Source organism: Botryllus schlosseri, chromosome 12, assembly GCF_051294905.1.
Source record: "Botryllus schlosseri isolate E-star chromosome 12, Bs_hap1, whole genome shotgun sequence".
Classification (NCBI taxonomy): domain Eukaryota; kingdom Metazoa; phylum Chordata; class Ascidiacea; order Stolidobranchia; family Styelidae; genus Botryllus; species Botryllus schlosseri.
Genome location: NC_137247.1, coordinates 2,195,102 through 2,213,141, shown reverse-complemented (window position 1 = coordinate 2,213,141; position 18,040 = coordinate 2,195,102). Strand labels below are relative to the sequence as shown.

Sequence of the window (18,040 nt, the reverse complement as noted above, 5' to 3'; positions counted from 1 at the left end):
TAACAGAAGTCTAGCATAGAGCTAGATAGTCCAATCTCAGTGCAACATTCCTGGATTTTATTTAGCAGATTTACACCTGATTTCTGCTCCTCAAACTTTGTTGCAGATATTGCTACAGAGTGCAGCTTTTCCTCGCGAATGTAATGGGCTGTCAGTGACATGTAATGTCTGCTTTTGACATCAGCCCACATATCCGTGGTGAGCTCAATCATCCCATATTCGCTAATAGTCGCTTTCACAATGATAGAAATTTTTTCCTTCTCCAGTGCAGCACGGCTTAGAACTTCCCTTTTAACGGTATGTCTGGATGGGATTATTTCTTCTGCATTCATTCGACCATACACCGACCCTATATCCATAAATGTTTGAGCAAGTTCGACAAAACCATCACCCTCCAAAGATCGGAATGGTCTCAAATCCTTTACAATGAATGATGTGGCTGCTTTGAGCAATTGTACCTTGGCCTTAGTCGGAAGCGGAGCAGATTGTTTTTGTCAGAAAGGATGACATTGAACGTTGGCCCGCTGATGGTATGACTTTCGATACACTGCATCGGGTTTTGATATGAGTGGCTTAATGTGTTGTGCCACTGTTCTTTCTCTCATGCTTGAATGTCAAACCACCATGCCGACAAAGAACAAATCCTGAGTAGTCACCGCCCTCCTCACTTCACTGGTGCCAGGGCCACACCTCACTTTTATTTCCCTTCACATCAACCGCGTGTGGTTTCCCTTCTTCATACAAGGCTTTTGCTATTTTCGATGATCTTATAATACTAGAGCTTCTTGGAGGTACAGAACTTCAATATACAATTAAATAGTATATTCATATTGAAATGAACCCGAATATTTTCGGCTGACACTCGTCAGGGGTAATCGTCAGCAACTAGTAGAGAATTGGAAAGAACATTGTATATCAACAATCGTATAATACTAGGATTACCAGCCATCTCACTGCACGCAAAGGAGACCGCATCGACGACATACAGTGGAAACCAGAGATGAGCGGATTTGAAATTTCTATGTCCTAATCCAATCCAAATCCGAACCTTCAAATCCATATTCAAATCCTAATCCATGACTTTTTCACATTCAAGTCCATGTCCAATCCTAATCCGATTCCAACTGGAAATTCAGAAAAAATACTAATTTATGCAATGGAGGGATTCGAAAATTTTCTTTCACAACCAACGATTTACTTGATTCAAGATAACTTAGTAACCATAAGTACATTATTAACTGATCTGAATAAAGTTTGTAGCCACTCGCCACACGACATTTCAATCTCCCAGAAAATAGGTAAATCCAATCCAAATCCTAATCCGTTCTGAAAAAAATGTCTAATCCAAATCCAATCCAAATCCGACAAAATTTCACAAATCCTGTTTTTTCAAAACCTAATCCTAATCCATGCTCATCTCTGGTGGAAACAAGGATGTTGGAGGTAATAAATGCTTAGTCATATAATAAATGCTGCGATTGAATGAGTTAGCATAAATTTGGGTCATGGCTCAGTGATTTTACAGATATGGCTCGGTTATTTTCTCACTGTGGTCGGAAGTTACTATAGTCATGCTGTGGCCGGATCAAAAATATACTGATCCGGCTCCGATCCGGCTCCGGCCGTAGCAGAAAAAATACTGATCCGGCTCCGATCCGGCCCGACCAAAATTGAAAAAATCCGGCCGGATATCCGATCCGGCTCCGGTCCATGCCCCGCACTAGATAGCTGCTTCTTAAATCGTGAACAGCTGCGCTTCAGTTGAACGGTTTACGGCAGGGGTTCTCAACCCGCGACATCTTTCAATATGACTGCAATTACTACTGGCACAGTATTGTTATGGAAGACCGATGTGGCACATTTGTCGAAGAACAATTGTTGTAAGAAAGCCTAGAAGCTTGATCTGATAGCACGATAGTTTCATCTAGAGTTATACATATCACCTGATTTTGGAGAAAACGTTGCTAGTTTGGTTTCAAGCCCAGCAATCCATATTTCGAAGCATTTGAAAAATTGCCGACGACGTGACAGACACATTGTTCAAAATTGCTTGGAATATCGCTAAAGCCAAGAATCTGCTAGTCAAGTTGTGACTTCAATAAAACTATAACGTACTGTGCGAATATTCGCTGTTTCCAGAACTCAGCAGCAAGTCCAACATCACCTGACAAATTTCGAAGCTGCAGTTGTCTGATTAAACAGTCGCCAGAAGAGTAATAGCGATATCAGTCGATCTTTTATCACATGTTCTGAAACACGTTGCCACGTACAGACTACTTTAGCCTAGCATTGGACGAATTTATCGACTGCACACATTGTACACACATTGAATAGCTAATTATCCAGGTACGTTTTATCAGAGTGGACATATTTCCAGAGGAAATGCTGACGGGGCAAACGGTAGATGACCAGTGAAAAACATCAATTTTGACAAAGCTGACTTCTGTAACTTTTGGTGTAGGGCTCCAGCCATGGAAGGAAAGGAGAAGAGTTGATTGGTTTGCTTTATAAATGACACTGAGCGTCTGACTTCTTCTCAGGAGAGCTCAAAGTGATAATGACCTCTGTAACGAAAAATTCACCGTAATTTTATACTTGCTCGCTCTCGCATTGAAACAGAGAGTTCGGTTCGCTAGTGCAAGGGTTTGAAGGGTGTATATACCGGCATGGCAACGAATGGAATGTACGCTCCATGAAGGGATATAGGCTACTTGCGCCACTTGAAGATGGATATTCCGACAAAAAACGGCAACTGCAAACTTACGAACGCTATCCATTAATGCTTTAATAACTGCCCGTATAAAACTGGTAAATAGGCTACAGTAGCTTAAATTTAATAGTAGCCCACAAATACATGGTGATAATGTTCTGCGGCCCGCAGCGTCTTTTGGTGTGAAAATGCGGCCCGTTATACGAGGGAAGTTGAGAACCCCTGGTTTACGGTATGGATATTACTTTGCTGTGTCTTCATACAGACGCCAACTGATCTGTTTATGATTGATATCAGTATCAGTTTATTAATTCAAAACACCCAAAAGACTGCGACAAAATGGAAAGATAGGAAGGTGTCGAATCGACTTCCAGTAGTCTTCGAAATCAGACACCCAGCCGGGCCCAGGCGATTTAAAGCGGATGCATGCTCACAGGATGGACATAAATAGGGGATAAAATAAAAAGACTAGTGATGAAAACGAATGACGCATGTGGTGATAGGCGAGGTTGATATGTTGATATGATTGAGGTTTGGCAATCTTTGGAGTTGACTATAGTATTTAGTATAAATTGCTTTTATTTCGACCTGGATGTGGACGTGCTGGCCGGCAATATGTTGTTCCAGACTTGAGGTACGGCATGCTTGATATAGCGTTACGTGTTCTTGTATTCTGCCCTATCTGTTCGTCGATGACGCGTGTGTGTGTGTGTTGTAGCCTACATGTGTGTTGTAATGCCTATGTAACGTTTCAATGCGCTTTCTCTACAGCATGTATTCCCAAACCGGAGGATTATATGAGATGGAATGACGCGTATGGGATTACATTCGCTGCATGTAGCACGGTCGGGCTTATCCTCGTGATTTTCACTGCAGGTAAAGCATAGCGCTTACATATCCGGCTAAAAGGTTTAGTTTCTTCCGCATATAGTGGTTAGGTCCTGGCAGAACGATCCGAGTCAAGTAGTACGAAATGATTTTATTGAGTACTTATACTCTCCTGACCACTAAACGCTAATTCGTCAACGAGAATTATAGTTTCGATACTAGTTTATGCTATGGAAGACTGTAAACCTCGATCTGATGGTTTCGTTATTTCTATTTCAGTTGTGTTCATAAGGAATCGCAACACGGCCATCGTGAAGGCCACCAATTTCGAAATCAGCCTCCTTTTATTTTTATCTCTCGTTTTCTGCTTCATTACACCGTTTGTCTTCATCGCTAAACCCGAGGACTGGACATGTCGCACGAGACAGGTATTAGTTTGTTTGTTAACAAATATTTTGCTGACAGGAGCGTCGAAAGCTACCGTGTCGTAGATACGTTATTGATTTGCTTCAAGTGTAGGTCGCTATGAAGTCTCACATACTCCCACATACGCTGAACACTATTATCGAAATTGTTATAATATACATATGAGATGATGTCTCAAGCCATTCTACATCGCTATCCATGACTCTACTTTCATAAGTCTATATTCTTTTTAGGTTTCATTTCTCTTATCATTCACTTTTTGCATCGCGTGTATCCTGGTGAAGACGTTACGCGTTCTCACCGCTTTTCAAGCCACGATGCCCTTGAACTCAAGAAAAGTGAGTATCCGAATGATTGCTTGCAAGTGCCCTTTTTAATAGACTATACCGTGGAACGTGGTGGCAACGGATGAGAGTAAAAGTTCGTATTACTATTCCATAGTACGCTGCTGAGTGACTTGATGTATAATTCAAACTACGGTCATATGAACTCCGGTGAAGAACCACTGCTCTATACTTACAAGATTTCATATTGAAAAAAAAAAAACGAATATAACTTCAGCTAACACTCGCCATGGATAATCGTCAGCAACTAGTAGCAGCGACTACCCCTGGCGAGTGTCAGCCGACAATATTCGGGTTTATTTCAGTATGAATATATTATTCAATTGTATACCAAAGTTCTGTACCTTCGAGAAGCTCTTGAAAGAATTCCTTGAAATAACCTTGAAAAGCAAACTACGCTTAGTCCGGACAAGGTTGCCAATTGGATATATTTTGCATCAACAGAGGAGTCGCTGGCTTGGCGAGCACTTGCAGATTTTGGTGGTCGTGCTGGTGGCTCTCGTTCAAGGGATTATATGCGTTGCATGGCTGCTGATTTCACCTCCAAAACTAGAGCGAATATATGTGAGTATAGGCAATTAGGCATTCACAGTTCTGTATGACTGCGCCGTGTGCACTCACGAACAATGTTATCTTAGAAGATAATGTTAGATTTTGTTAATGATGTGTCGCCTCCTTGCTTTATTTGGGAAGTATGTAATTTATCTCGTAAATAACGGAATATGTAAAATGTCCATTCAAATGCTCGGAAGAAACAGTGGGAAACTTCCATCAAACATCTTGTGATACAGGCAGCTCGCTGCCTATGATGTTACATATGAGTATAAAAGTATATATGAGTGCGGCAAAATCGAGTACCAGATGGATTCAATTCGGAATTTAATGTTCAAGTATCATGCACGCCAGTTTGAAGGATATCGAACGTTCAAAGATGTACCGATTATGCGATCACAAAGAATACCGGTTTCCAGTTCTACATCGCGTTAGAGACAATTTCGTATTCTTTCGACCACGCAAATATCGATACACATTACTCAATTTTTGTTCCCGTAATATTTAGAACAGCGAAAGTGCATCTGCAGACACGGTGAGAAAAACGGCATGATAAATGATATACATCCATATTGCAGTCACAGAAAAATCGACAGAATTATTTCTAAATGTACGCACAATCAGTATGCGACACGTAGATGCATCGCTTTCTTTAAAAAGCGGCTTCAAAACTCGAAATTTGAGCACAATTTCGTTTCAAGATTTCCCATCTTCAACACACGAACGGCGATGCCGGATTTCCTGCACGCCTTTGCGTTTTGCGGACAGTCCCATTAGAACATTTTTGATTTAACGGCACATCATCCTTCACGTAAATTATGTTGACAGCTTTCGTCAGATTGGTATCATAGGACGGTGAGTTTTGCAGCATGTTCGAATGACGGTGTAAGACCGATATGGTTGAAGCATTGTAACACTGTGTGGACTATGTTTGAGTTATTTGATGCTCGTGCGAGAATTAACGGGATATACGTGTGCATGTGAGCAGACTTGTTCAAACTACGCCAAGCTAGTTAGTTGACTGCCAACTAACTTCTGTTTTAGTAGTTGTAGTTTTAGTTTTAGTTCTGGTTGCCGATTTTGAAAAGTAAGTAATCCAATATCGTTCTGGTTGCGCATTGAAAAAAATATAGTTGCCGAAAAATCAAAACAACGCATGTCGTCGTTTGGCGTGAATCGCGATACCGGTGTTCTGTTGTGTGACGTTCTTGTAGCCATTGCAGGCTCGGAATGGTCACAGCTAACCTTAGCCCGGGTGTAGCTTTTGGAGTTCGTTCGAAACCAATCCCAATTCAAACTCGAAACCCTTTTGAAATCCAGATTCCATCTGCAACATCTCGTAGGTCTTTTTCAAAGTTCAGTCAAACTTACAGAGTTGTTTCGTAATTGATTCTTGTTTGTTGTGTTTTAGTTTGATAATTGTGGATTTTTAAGGTCGTTAGTTCTACTTCTAGATCTAATTGCTAGTTTTCAAAAGTGAGTAGTTCTAGAATCTAGTTACAGTTACAGCTCAGTGGTTCCCAATCTTTTTCAACTCTTCGCCCCCTTATCAAGCGTGACACAAATTTCCGCCTCCAATATTTACGGATCCGAAAAGGCGGACGTATATACCGGAAATCTATATTCACCTAGCTCTGATCGCTGGTGAATTGACTAAAATAAGGTATTTCGTCCAAGTAGGTGCTCGGAAAACCGGTTTCCGCGTGTACCGCTTTAGAAAACTTTCGCGTCATAAGCAGAATAAGCCGTCTTCACGCGTATTCTTTGTCCGTGTTAAATAAATGTATCTCACAGGACGTGTTTTTTCATCTATTGCCCCCTTTGGTATTTTCGCACCATTGTTTCTCAAAATCTACCACTGGGGGAGAGATGTCACTCACGTTTGAACGACTGTTCTAGTTGCTAGTTTTCTAAAGTGTGTAGTTCTAGTTCTAGATGCGAGACTTTGAAATGAGTAGGTCTAGTTCTAGTTCTATTTGAGCATTTTGAAAACGCGGTAGTTTGTACAAGTCTGCATGGGACCGTTGTCATCGTTTTACGCTTGCAGAGTGCCTTAACAGCGGCTCTTACCGGCGACCATTAATCTTCACTGACATGGAATGTGATTCCTTAATCCTAGGGATGCTTTAACGATGTGTGACTAGTGAAGCTGTATTTCTACTATAGGCTCGCGTAGACGCAGCACATGGCTGTTGGGTTGGCGTTTGACTCACGTAATTCCATTGATTACAAGATTAATTCTTGCTTAGCTGGTAGAGTAGTGGAGTGTTTCCAGCGTATTTATGAGAGCTATATTGTATGAAGTCACTGCTGGTAGTGCATTTCGTTGACGAGGAAGTAGTTCCCAGAGTAGGATAGGTGGAAAATTTTCAGCCTTTCCAAATTAGAGTAGATGTAGAATTATAGCTGCACGTTTTTCTTTCCAAATGCGATCAGAATTAGAATTATCGAATTCGCAAAAACTTGGAGTTTTAATTAAATTCCTAGTTGGAAAGAACAAAATCAAAAATCAAGTTCAGTATCAAATATGAGCTCATTCTCATAAGCATGAGGACGGCAAATGTCTGTACACCAAACTCGGCTCTTTTCACACTAAAGGGTTCTCCTGTAGAATCATAATGAGAGAAACACAGCATTTCACAAATTAAATTGTCGGCATTTCGCTATACTTAATATGGAGCTATCTAGTTGTAGGGATATCATATGTCCTCTTTAGGAGGATTTGACCTCTTTTTTCAAGAAAACCGAAATGTCCTCCGAGGACGTCCAAATATCTTATTTTTTCGGCAAACCGTCCTGTTTATTGCGGTGAGTTTTAGGCGGTGACATAGAGACAACTAATAATGGTAATAATAGCAGAAAAGGCACGTGAAAACTGGCTTAGGCACCGGCTCGGAGAAATGACCGGTTTTAAAAATTCAAACCACGACCGATAACCATTTTCCGCAAAAATCTCCCGTGTCAATGTTTCTTTATATCACTTGTAAAGAGTGCCCTCATTCTCGGATCTCAAATTATGATAACCCTATAGTTGTCAAGTCTGGCACATTGTGTCGGTCCAGAGGGACACAGTTCCACAGGGACACAAGATTTCGTTGTATGTATTAACATCGACTCTAAAGGGCGATTGTCGAGATCTTTCAAGACCTTAACATGATGGTCCATTATTCGTACAGGATCCGGACCGCATCCTGTTCATTTGCGACTCAGGGAGCTTTCCGCTGATGATGGTGGCGGTCGCGTACCTCGCGATTCTGGCCGCGGCCGCCTTCGTGCTGGCGTTCCGCGCTAGGAAGCTTCCGGAGAATTTTAACGAAGCGAAATTCATCACCTTTTCGATGCTAGTTTTCTTCATCGTGTGGCTGTCGTTCATTCCCGCGTATCTCACGACCAGAGGTAGGAGATTGATATGTATTGGCACGGTAGACATATCGTGTATGCATGACTTTTTCAATATTCAAATCATGATACCATAGTAACTGAGTTTACTTTCGTAAATCGAACCTGTTTGTGGTGTCAGTAATCATACTAGCAGCTCCAGGGATGCATTTTAAACAAAGGCCTTCTTGCAAGAAATTGTGTTTTTTTAAGTTGTATAATCATGTCATAATTTTGTAAATACTTTCCAAACATGTAGCATGAGTCTACGGACGATTACACCCGACATATACGATATGGAATAGTTAAATCTCGCGAAATAGTCGGTTCCACAATAACAGTACGTAGACATAGGTCATTGGTACGGAATGAATGTTCTGAAGATGATGACCACCTACCGTAAAAATGCTGCATGACGATGTAGTCATGGTTAAAGATATTTTTCGTCAAAGGAGCTATCTTTACCCTATATTTTCAATTTTCAATATCGATCCACTTTTACGTGACAATTAAATATTCGTGATGTCATAGCTTCAAAAAATAAGAAACATGCTCTTCCGGTATGTTCATGTTAACTTTACTAACTTACTTTCCAGGTATTATGGCGACTGCTGTTTACTGTATCGGAATTCTAGCTTCGACTTTCGGTATTCTGGGCTGCATATTCTTCCCGAAGCTCTACATCATATTGGTGACGCCAGAAAACAACACATCCGAGGTAAATGTAATATATTCTTACCGAAATGAGTGTTATTCCCACAGTCAGGTGCTAAAAGAAAGCAAAGCAGACTAGAATAGGCACGAATGAAATACGAATGAACGTATGATCGCAGGAGTTATAACAATGCATTACACCAGGGTTCTCAAACTCAGATTTACTCGCAGACCAATTTCGTAGTTCTTGATAAACCCGCGGACCACAGCATCAATAATATGGGTATTCAATGTCTTTCCAAGTAGGCAATTACGCCTTATTGTCGGGACCTGGCTGAATTACGTTTCACACCTATGATGAAAATATGAATAATGATTATTGGCGCAAATTGGCTCTATATTGAAACACAAATACGGAAATGTTGTTCAGTCGTTATCAAGTCCGGTGAACCACACTTTTCGCTGCGATTATGTTTGCCCGTCGATTCTATACTGTAATCATATTTGTTACATTTTATAGAGAGTAAGAAGCGCGACTGTGACGCACGCCTTCCGCGCAGCTTCGAAGTCCGTCATATATCGCATCAATGCGGACAAGAAAAGCACGACCACCAGCGGAAGTAAGTATTAGACGGTCAACTATAAGTGCTGGTTCTAGGCGTGGATTTTAGAACGTGAGTAGTTCTAGTTCTAGTTGCACATATAAGAAAGAATTTAGTTGCCGCTCTACTAGAAAACACGTGTCGTCGTTTGGCGTGAATCGTGATACTGGTGTTCTGTTGTGTGATGTTCTTGCATCCATTGCTGACTCAGAGTCAAGACAAATAACACTGGTATATAGTCATAGGGTTGCTTCTTGAGGTCGACATTCCTCGCAGCTCAAACTTGTAGAGGTATGCGGAAAACCGGCCCATTTCCGATTATATAGGAATTAATGAGTTGCGTCCGAATTGAATGTAGTTATAGTTGTGTTTTAGTTATAGTTAGCTGCGTGTAAAGTGTCGTTATTTCCAGTTCTAGTTCAAGTTGCGCATTTTGAAAATCCAGTAGTTAGTAAAAGTCTGCCTTCGAGAATTCCTTACCGGGTTATTTCTGCACCTTCCTTGACCAGCGCCATATGTAGGCCTACATCATAAACTCATGGTATGCATATGCAGTATGCACAGATCGTGTCTATGTTTATCACGAGTCGTTGTATATGCCGCAAAATATTCAAGAAAATATACAACGTCCTATTCATATACAAGATCAAAATACGATGTTCGTTTTTACAGTCGGTGAGAGTCCGTGCCCTTCGCCTTCTCTCAGAAGCGGGATGATCTCACCTTCTCCGTGCGCTACGAAAGTGCAGAGGGTAAATTCGTTATTTGTGTCGCTAATCTTTTCTTGATATATTGAATAGCTAGAAATTTTAAGCTTTTCGGATTATACTAGAACTGTACACTTGGAAATTGAATTCGATTCCGAATCAGAACGAAATTCGAACGTGAACCTCACGTTCACACCATCCCTAATACAAAGTTCTTTTGATTTCTCTACCAGTTGCTGCCGAATGCCCGCTGACGAGTATCAGCCGAAAATATCCACCATCGATTGTATACTGAATAGGATGATCTCAACATAAAATTGAAATTGATTTCTCAGCAAAGCAATCCAACGCCGTCGCCCAATCCGAAAAGAGGGCACAGCGACTCCGACAACAAAAACGGAGTGAGCATTGAAATCAACGGAAAAATGAGACATCGCCTGACTACGCCGCGGTACGTGAATGACAATTTAATTCAGCGTTTCTGCCCTAGTTCCCTATAAAATTTTAGCTTTCCAAATTAGATCAGAATTTTAATGAATTCACAAAAAAAAACTTGTAAATTGAATTAAATTCTGCATTAGAATGAAATACAAGAAAATCACGATCAGTTCATATCAAATCAGAGGTCTTTCCGACAAGCAAGAAAATGGCAAATGTCAGTACTAATGTTTCGCACTACAGTTCCCTAGTAGCATTTACAGAAAAATCTGAAATTAGATCAAATTAGAATTGAAACTAGAGCAAAGAAACAATTCATAAGTTAAAATAGAATTAGAACTACCAACATATCACTCTAATTAGTGGTTCCCAAACTTTTTGTCTTCCATCCCCACGACCCAAAACTATCGTCGTATTTCCTTTCAACTTTTGCCATTGCGGAGCAGCCATTTGCTTGTTTTGAGTACACAAGACACACAATAACACCAGTACGCAACACAATCGCCAATGACTGCAGCATAAATCGTATTGTGAACCAATAGCGGTAACTCTCAGAATTTAACGAAAGCGTTACTTCGCGTCATACTGGTCGTGCTGGATGCGTTTGTGACGCCATCACAGGTTATCCATAGTTGAAAGTGAGTTTTTTTGAACAACACGCAACATAATTTTCGATACATACATTCCAGAGCAGTTAACTGGTAACGGTAATTGCGCATGTGTCGCCGTAAATATGTAGACTATCCTGTATATAATGTTTCACAAATGCGTCTATTCCCCGCCATGAGCCCTTGAATTCCCCACCGGTTGGGAGCCACTGCTCTAATCAGTCTATACTTAGACATCAAGAAATATATAGTTGTCCGGGTCTGGTTTGTCCAGCGCTGTCCTTCGCATCTGTAGAATTGTTTTCTCAAGTAAAATATCAACAATGCCCTGACCCTTTTTAGTAGCTGTACCGATATCTAAGCCTTTAGCTTCATCCGACCTCCAGTGCGATTCTTTCGATATGAATTTTATATCTATATATCGTTTATTGTTTGTATTTTTATTTGTCTCTTACAGTTTTCCACTAATTTTAACTATAGGGCCAGACCGATCTTAATTTGAGCCCCGTCGCAAGCGTATTAAATGTACACTTGTAAAATTGCTACACAGTGAACTGCCCAACGAAGACAGTAATATCCAATCTACGTTCGACGTGCATCTCCAAGTCAACGTGGCCAGTAGCAGAAAACTGTCAGACGTGTCTGTGAATTCGAACGGAGAAAACAGGTATACAGTTACTTGATTACCCGTCGATTCTAACACGACGCAATTGGATATGAGATGACCGGAAAATGTTTTGAACAGGGTTTACGTCAAGAAGAACGAGAGGGCCCAGTGATAGTAAGAACGCACTGGCATGCATCTCGCTTTAAAGACGCATGAATTAGTCTTACTATTCGTGTTAAGTTTTCTGTAATGGGAATGGCTCGCGAACAGGGCTGGGCACAATGATTCGAGTCTTCGAATCCGAACCGAGTGCTAATTTTCATGATTCGAGTCGAGCAAAGAGATGTGACTTTTCCCGAGCATTGAAATTATCCGCCTCTGTCAACTATAAGAGTTAATTTATCAACAAGAATGAAAGTTCCGATACTTTTTCCTACCTCGGAAGCCTTGAAATCTCGATTGCTCGTATCCAGAGTTGGCGAAAGTAATCATCTACTCTGGTCGTATCACAGTGTTAGAAACATGTACTACAGGACACGTTAGTGGAAATGAAATATATGTGATGTTGTGATCAACACGAATTGTAATGAAATTTGCACATTTGAAAACTAGTTATAGTTATCTGTAATGTAGTATTTTCTTTGCGATCACATGAAAGCTGTATATTTCAACATTCAAAATCCTTCATACACTATAATGCGTGATACTCGAACTCGACTCGATTCGTACTCGATTCAGAATCGAATTATTCAGGTAATCGCTTTTGCCCAGCCCTACCTACGAAGCCGTTTGCCTACTTCGGTGTTCTTGTAAGAACGCATGCGGACGCCTTTTCCTCGATGCCGAGGAATCAGGTTTCGTTGTGTAGAGCCTATATATTACAGTGTATGGAATGTAATTTCGAAACTAACTCGAAGCGTAGCGCACAGACAAACAAATCTGAAACTAGAATATAAAAATCACGCTGCTACAAAGGCGTGTTGAGACTGATACGTTTCTTCGTTTTGGTATAACGCGTGAGTTCTGTCCTTGTCGAGTTATACCGCCGAACGTTCAGCACGCATGGTTATGGAGTACAGTCGCAACATCTCAAAATGCACAAAAGTTGAATGCATTGCGTGTTGCTTATGGTTCAACGTGGCGAACCCGTACTCTAAGCTGAAAGCCTCCAGCGGACCACAAAGTTTCGCCTAGTATCAAGTACAAAAATCTACATTACTGTGGAGTACAGGTGCACAGAATAAACTGAGAATCAACAACAGTGTGAAAAGAACAGAACCATTATTTCACCATTGTTTTCGCGCATAAACAAGGGATGATAGTGATTATTTACTGACAGTCAATAGAACTTTTGTTGTGTGAATCGGGTATGTGTCTTGGCCTCCAGCGAACCCATAGGGATGGTCTGAACTCAAGCTAAGAACCACTGAGGATTGATAGTCTAGATGTCCCTGGCAGAACTGCGGTTTAGTTCAAATCATCGTTATACTTCGGATTATTCACCGTCACGGCATGATAATCAAATCTTTGCGATATTAGTCGACGTCTGAAATGCATAGACCCGTTGCATATTTGGCAACGCGACATCCCAGCATCACAAATGTATACCTGGACACTAGACAATGTACATTATACGCTATACACGCAGCATTAGCTGTATTGTCTGTTGAAGCTTACTGGCGCTATTCGCTGTTTCTTGCATGCCCTTCAGCTTCTCTAAAAGTAGTCGCGTTATGATCGTATTGGTTAAAGACGTCCTGTGAGCCTAGGCCAGTGCTTTTACAACTATTTGTGTGCGCGTAACATTTGGAGCGTTTTGACTGAGCTCACATACCCCTTGTTATATCTACCAGAACAGAAATAATTAGTGCGAAAGTGCTGAAAGTCACTGTTTCAGCTTGATCATAAGTTAATAGTAATACCTATATATTTCATTATCAATGCACAAATTTATAGGTTCGCTGAGGTTACTCGCGTGCTGCCTGAGATGTTTCTGCGTACCGCTAGGGGCACGCGCACCACAGTTTGGGAACCAGTGACGCAGGCAGTAGGCAACATCACAATATACTCATAATGTATGTTGGCAAATATTTTAAACTAAATGGATAACTCGTTATTTAAATACACGCATTTTGAATTGACGCTCGGTATGATACTAATTTTCTAAATACTAAATTTCGCACGCGTAGCCTATACTATACATTCAGAGATGGTCAGTAACGAACTTCTACTTTTTCGTATTACGCAACTGAATTTCTCCTACCTGGACTGCTGCTGTTTTTCTACAACTCCCACTCCCACTTGATGACTTTCTTTATGCTAAACTGCTGACTTATGCTCACCTAGTATTTTGAAATGCATGGAGGACTTTAGGACTGAGTTAGCTTCGCTTTTTGCGAGTGAAATTGCCTTAAGAACCGACCGAAGCAGGCCCTGCATCACAGTAACTTTACACATTTCGTAAGATAGCACCAATTTATAGTGCCGCTAGAAAATTTTCATTTTCTACTTTTAGTTCAGTGGTTCTCAAACTAGGGAGGCGCCAAAGCATCTGAAGTGAGCGCGAAGCTGAGCTCATCTGAAAACTTTTTCGTTCCCCCGCGATTGACCTCCATATCCTGGTTTTTGCTGTATGTAGAGTTTTTTTGCTGTATGTAATTTCAAATTTGGGAATTCCCTCCTCAACAGTCATAACCCGTGATTCCCAACCGCGGCCCCCAGCTAGCCTTTATGCGGCTCCCAAAAATATTAAGAAATCGATTTATGACCAAATATAATATTTATCATTATAAAATACTCTTGCTCGGCTTGGAGTCTGGAGTTTTTAATTAGGATTGCAGGAAAGTTGTGAGTAGACTGCTAACGTTACGTCACTGCTGTTTCAATGCAATGTGCCCTAACATTCCCGTTAAACGAGCAGTAGCTATAGATATAGGTATAAATATAGATAGGTATTGATAACTTGCAAAACCGGAGAAAAATCCTGAAAAAATGGCAAATGTTCCCCACTTCGTGGTCGGTTGACTACAAATAAAAGGCTCAACTCCCGGAAAATACAGTTTTTCTTTCACAATAGCAGGTGGTTGAGTAAAAAAAGGCCAACTTTCCGGCCCAGCTCACGAAATAGCCGCCGGAGCGTTACTATACAGTGCTGACTTAATGTATATCAGTCGAATTTGACCCCATATGTAACCAAAATCCTCAAAAAAGAGGACATTTTGGCGTCCTACGACGACGCTTTCCAAAAAGTCAAACAGAGGACAAATCCTCCTGAAAGAGGACGTAACCCTATGATAACTATTGCTTCATGTGACACACAGGGGAATACGCCGAGATGCGTACTGCTTAGCTGGCGAAAAGCAGTATAATTGGTGGTCCTACAGCTCGCGACCCAAGCGTCCGAATAATTTCATAGGTCCGGTCTTTATCGAAAGCTAGTGTCGCACTGATTAGAAAAATACGAATTTAAATCTCGCCAGGGCAATAAAACTACTCCGAAATAGCCACAAAAGGTCGATTGTTCTGCACAATGGGAGCGCGGCAACACGATGACCATAACAATGGCCAATGGCGTCGAGCGATTGATCGGAACAATGCCAATTTTCACATTTTGATGACTATTTTGGGTCCGTTTCATTGCCCTGGTATTCGTGCGGCCCCAACCGTACTCTGAAATTCTAAATTTGGCCCTGGCGCCGAAAAAGGTTGGGAACCACTGGTCATAACCTTCCATGCCATCAAACCATTCGCTGGGATTGCTAGCATTCTGATTGCATTTTGTGATATGACGATGATGGGTACGCGAAATCTTTCACTATAATGAAAGGGAGCGTGTTTAAAGAAGTTTGAGAACTGCTGTAGAGTAATTAGTACTGGAATATGTTGCAAATCACTACTTCAACGTGTAATTAAGTAGAAATTAATAGCGATACTTCTACTTTTACACGAGTATAGCTGGCGTTGAATTAAAAAAATCAATTCAAAACGAACATATTAAAATCATGGCCCTGTTTAAAACTTGTTTCTAATTGTTTTTCTTGTTGCTGTTGTTTTTAGCCATGACGTCAAGAATCATTAATTGTGACGTGCCAGTGGAATGACATCCTAAATATCACTATTTTCGCGACGAAGGCTTCCGCGACCCCTGTCTTAGACGGACCAGAAAATATATTTGACCTGGTGTACGCCGCTATGCAACATTCCGCACCAATGATCCGTATCTACGTGTTATAAGTGTTGAACAGACAACGATCTCGATGTTTTCAACCATGACATATCATATAGGCCTACGTCGATAATATCGGGTGCAAATTGTCCGCGGGCTCATATTACATTATTTTTCGATAGTATTTACACAATTATGGCATAAATTATACTACTTTTGAGACAAAAATACAATTTTATATTGAAGGCCATTTTTAAGCACTGTGTCAGACGTTTTTTAAACAAAGTGCTTTAAAACACCATTTCTTTAAATGCAACCCTAAATATAACATGGCTGGCTTCTTTGGCCGGATCTGAGTCTATAATAAATCGGAGTTGCATTTTAGACGCTCTGACGACGAGTTATCCCAACCTTCAAAATCCAGCTACAACGCATACGACCAAGGCAGTCCTAGTCTCAACAAAAGCGGCTACCAAAGAGTGCCAACCAACGAAATAAGCTATCCCGTATCGAACGAAAACGGATGAAAATCTTCGATGTGAATAGACTTACATGAGAACATCGGACGTGAGTTTACGAAGAGGACTTGAGCTCTGAATGAAGCCATCAAGAAGCTGACTGTATGAGTTTTGTACGAGAAACACAGGCTGAATTACATCGAACTTTTGTTTCGATCCGAATATTCCTGAGTTGAAAATAGGGCTGCGCAGAATCGAGTTGATGAGCGATTCAATTCTGAACATAGTGTTGAGGCTCGAGGGGAGTATATGATTTAGGAGGTTCGAATATGTGATTTTGAGTGACCACAAAAAGAGCTCGTGTACCACATAAAATAGCAAATTGAGCATAAGCGCTCTCTTCGCCTCGAATATTCGAAAGTTCATACCGGTGACGTCATATTCGGTGATACGATTGTTGATATGCAATGTTATTTCCAATTCTCTTCTAGTTACTGACGATTGTCAGCTGAAAATATTTGGGTTTGTTTCAATATAAATATAATAATCTCACCACATTACAGATAATTTGACCTTAATATTATTACTATCATAATCTTGAAAAAGAGTAGCACTTTCAGCCGGTAATGGTTCTCCAGCCACGCTTAGGATATTGTCCAATAAAATGACAGGAAAAGTCACTATATAGTTTCCCACCATACCTATTTCATAGGAATTCACGAGAATGCGTTTAATTGATCACTGATTTACAGAAATGTCGTTTCCGAAAACCGTGTTGCTCAGTAGTACATTTGTTGGATGCCGCGTTACAATCACAGGTTGCCAATAACGAAGTATTTCTACTTTCAGAAGTAGCCTACTTGAAGTCGATTTTTCCTACGCGCACTACTTCATCAAACGATTATGATTTGAAGCTACTTCTACTCCTATTTGACAGTTTTAAGTTTTTACGACGTTGCTTCGACTTTTGGTTGAGTACCGACTATGACTACTTCGAGCACTTCCGGTTACAACACATCTATAGACTCCGCGGCTTCCGCGGAAGGAAAATTAGTATCGAAACTAAAATTATCGTTGGTACTAAAACTCTTACTGACAAGGTCTGTATGTTTTCGTTGCGCGAAAAAATATGATGATAAATATTACTCGATTCGGCTCAACGACTTGCGTCCTGACCTGCTAAGATACTGCTTGTTAAACATAGTATGTGTGTTATTGCTTCGAAATTAGAAATGGTTTGATGAATATACTTGGCGTGTCGATATTTCGCTTTTGCATACCGAATATATCTTTTGTATTGATTTGCGTAACGCAACAGCGATCATGTAATGATTTCGTCGTCTCGCTCTTTCGACTTTTACTATGCAATTGATTGTGACTAATATACTACAAAGGATAAAATCGCGACATACGGAGTGATCTGTCTTGACAGTCTGCGTCTGCTTATCAGGGACTTTAGGGACCAGTTGGACAACCAGAAATGAACAACTAGGTAATTCTTGTTGTCAAATTAGACCCGACCTGGGCATTGTTGTTCGGCCCGCGACGCGATTCTGAGCGGCT

At 40.8% G+C, this 18,040-nt stretch overlaps 1 protein-coding gene across 3 annotated transcripts in view; it reads left to right on the top strand.

Moving 5' to 3' along the window:
• Positions 1-17,884, top strand: part of LOC145452897 (extracellular calcium-sensing receptor-like) — a 33,968-nt gene extending 16,084 nt beyond the window's left edge. The window contains exons 12-24 of one of the 3 annotated variants that reach the window (XM_080331026.1): positions 3,482-3,586; positions 3,818-3,966; positions 4,198-4,302; positions 4,753-4,872; positions 5,689-5,715; positions 8,037-8,256; positions 8,835-8,956; positions 9,413-9,512; positions 10,167-10,246; positions 10,537-10,652; positions 11,798-11,914; positions 11,993-12,028; positions 16,405-16,546. In XM_080331026.1, the coding sequence (XP_080187152.1) occupies positions 3,482-3,586; positions 3,818-3,966; positions 4,198-4,302; positions 4,753-4,872; positions 5,689-5,715; positions 8,037-8,256; positions 8,835-8,956; positions 9,413-9,512; positions 10,167-10,246; positions 10,537-10,652; positions 11,798-11,914; positions 11,993-12,026 (1,295 nt within the window). In that variant the 3' untranslated portion in view covers positions 12,027-12,028; positions 16,405-16,546. Of the gene's footprint in view, positions 1-3,481; positions 3,587-3,817; positions 3,967-4,197; positions 4,303-4,752; positions 4,873-5,688; positions 5,716-8,036; positions 8,257-8,834; positions 8,957-9,412; positions 9,513-10,166; positions 10,247-10,536; positions 10,653-11,797; positions 11,915-11,992; positions 12,029-16,404 lie in introns of all 3 variants that reach the window. The other 2 variants (XM_080331024.1, XM_080331025.1) reach the window with 2 other exon arrangements.
• Positions 17,885-18,040: the final 156 nt, after the last annotated feature.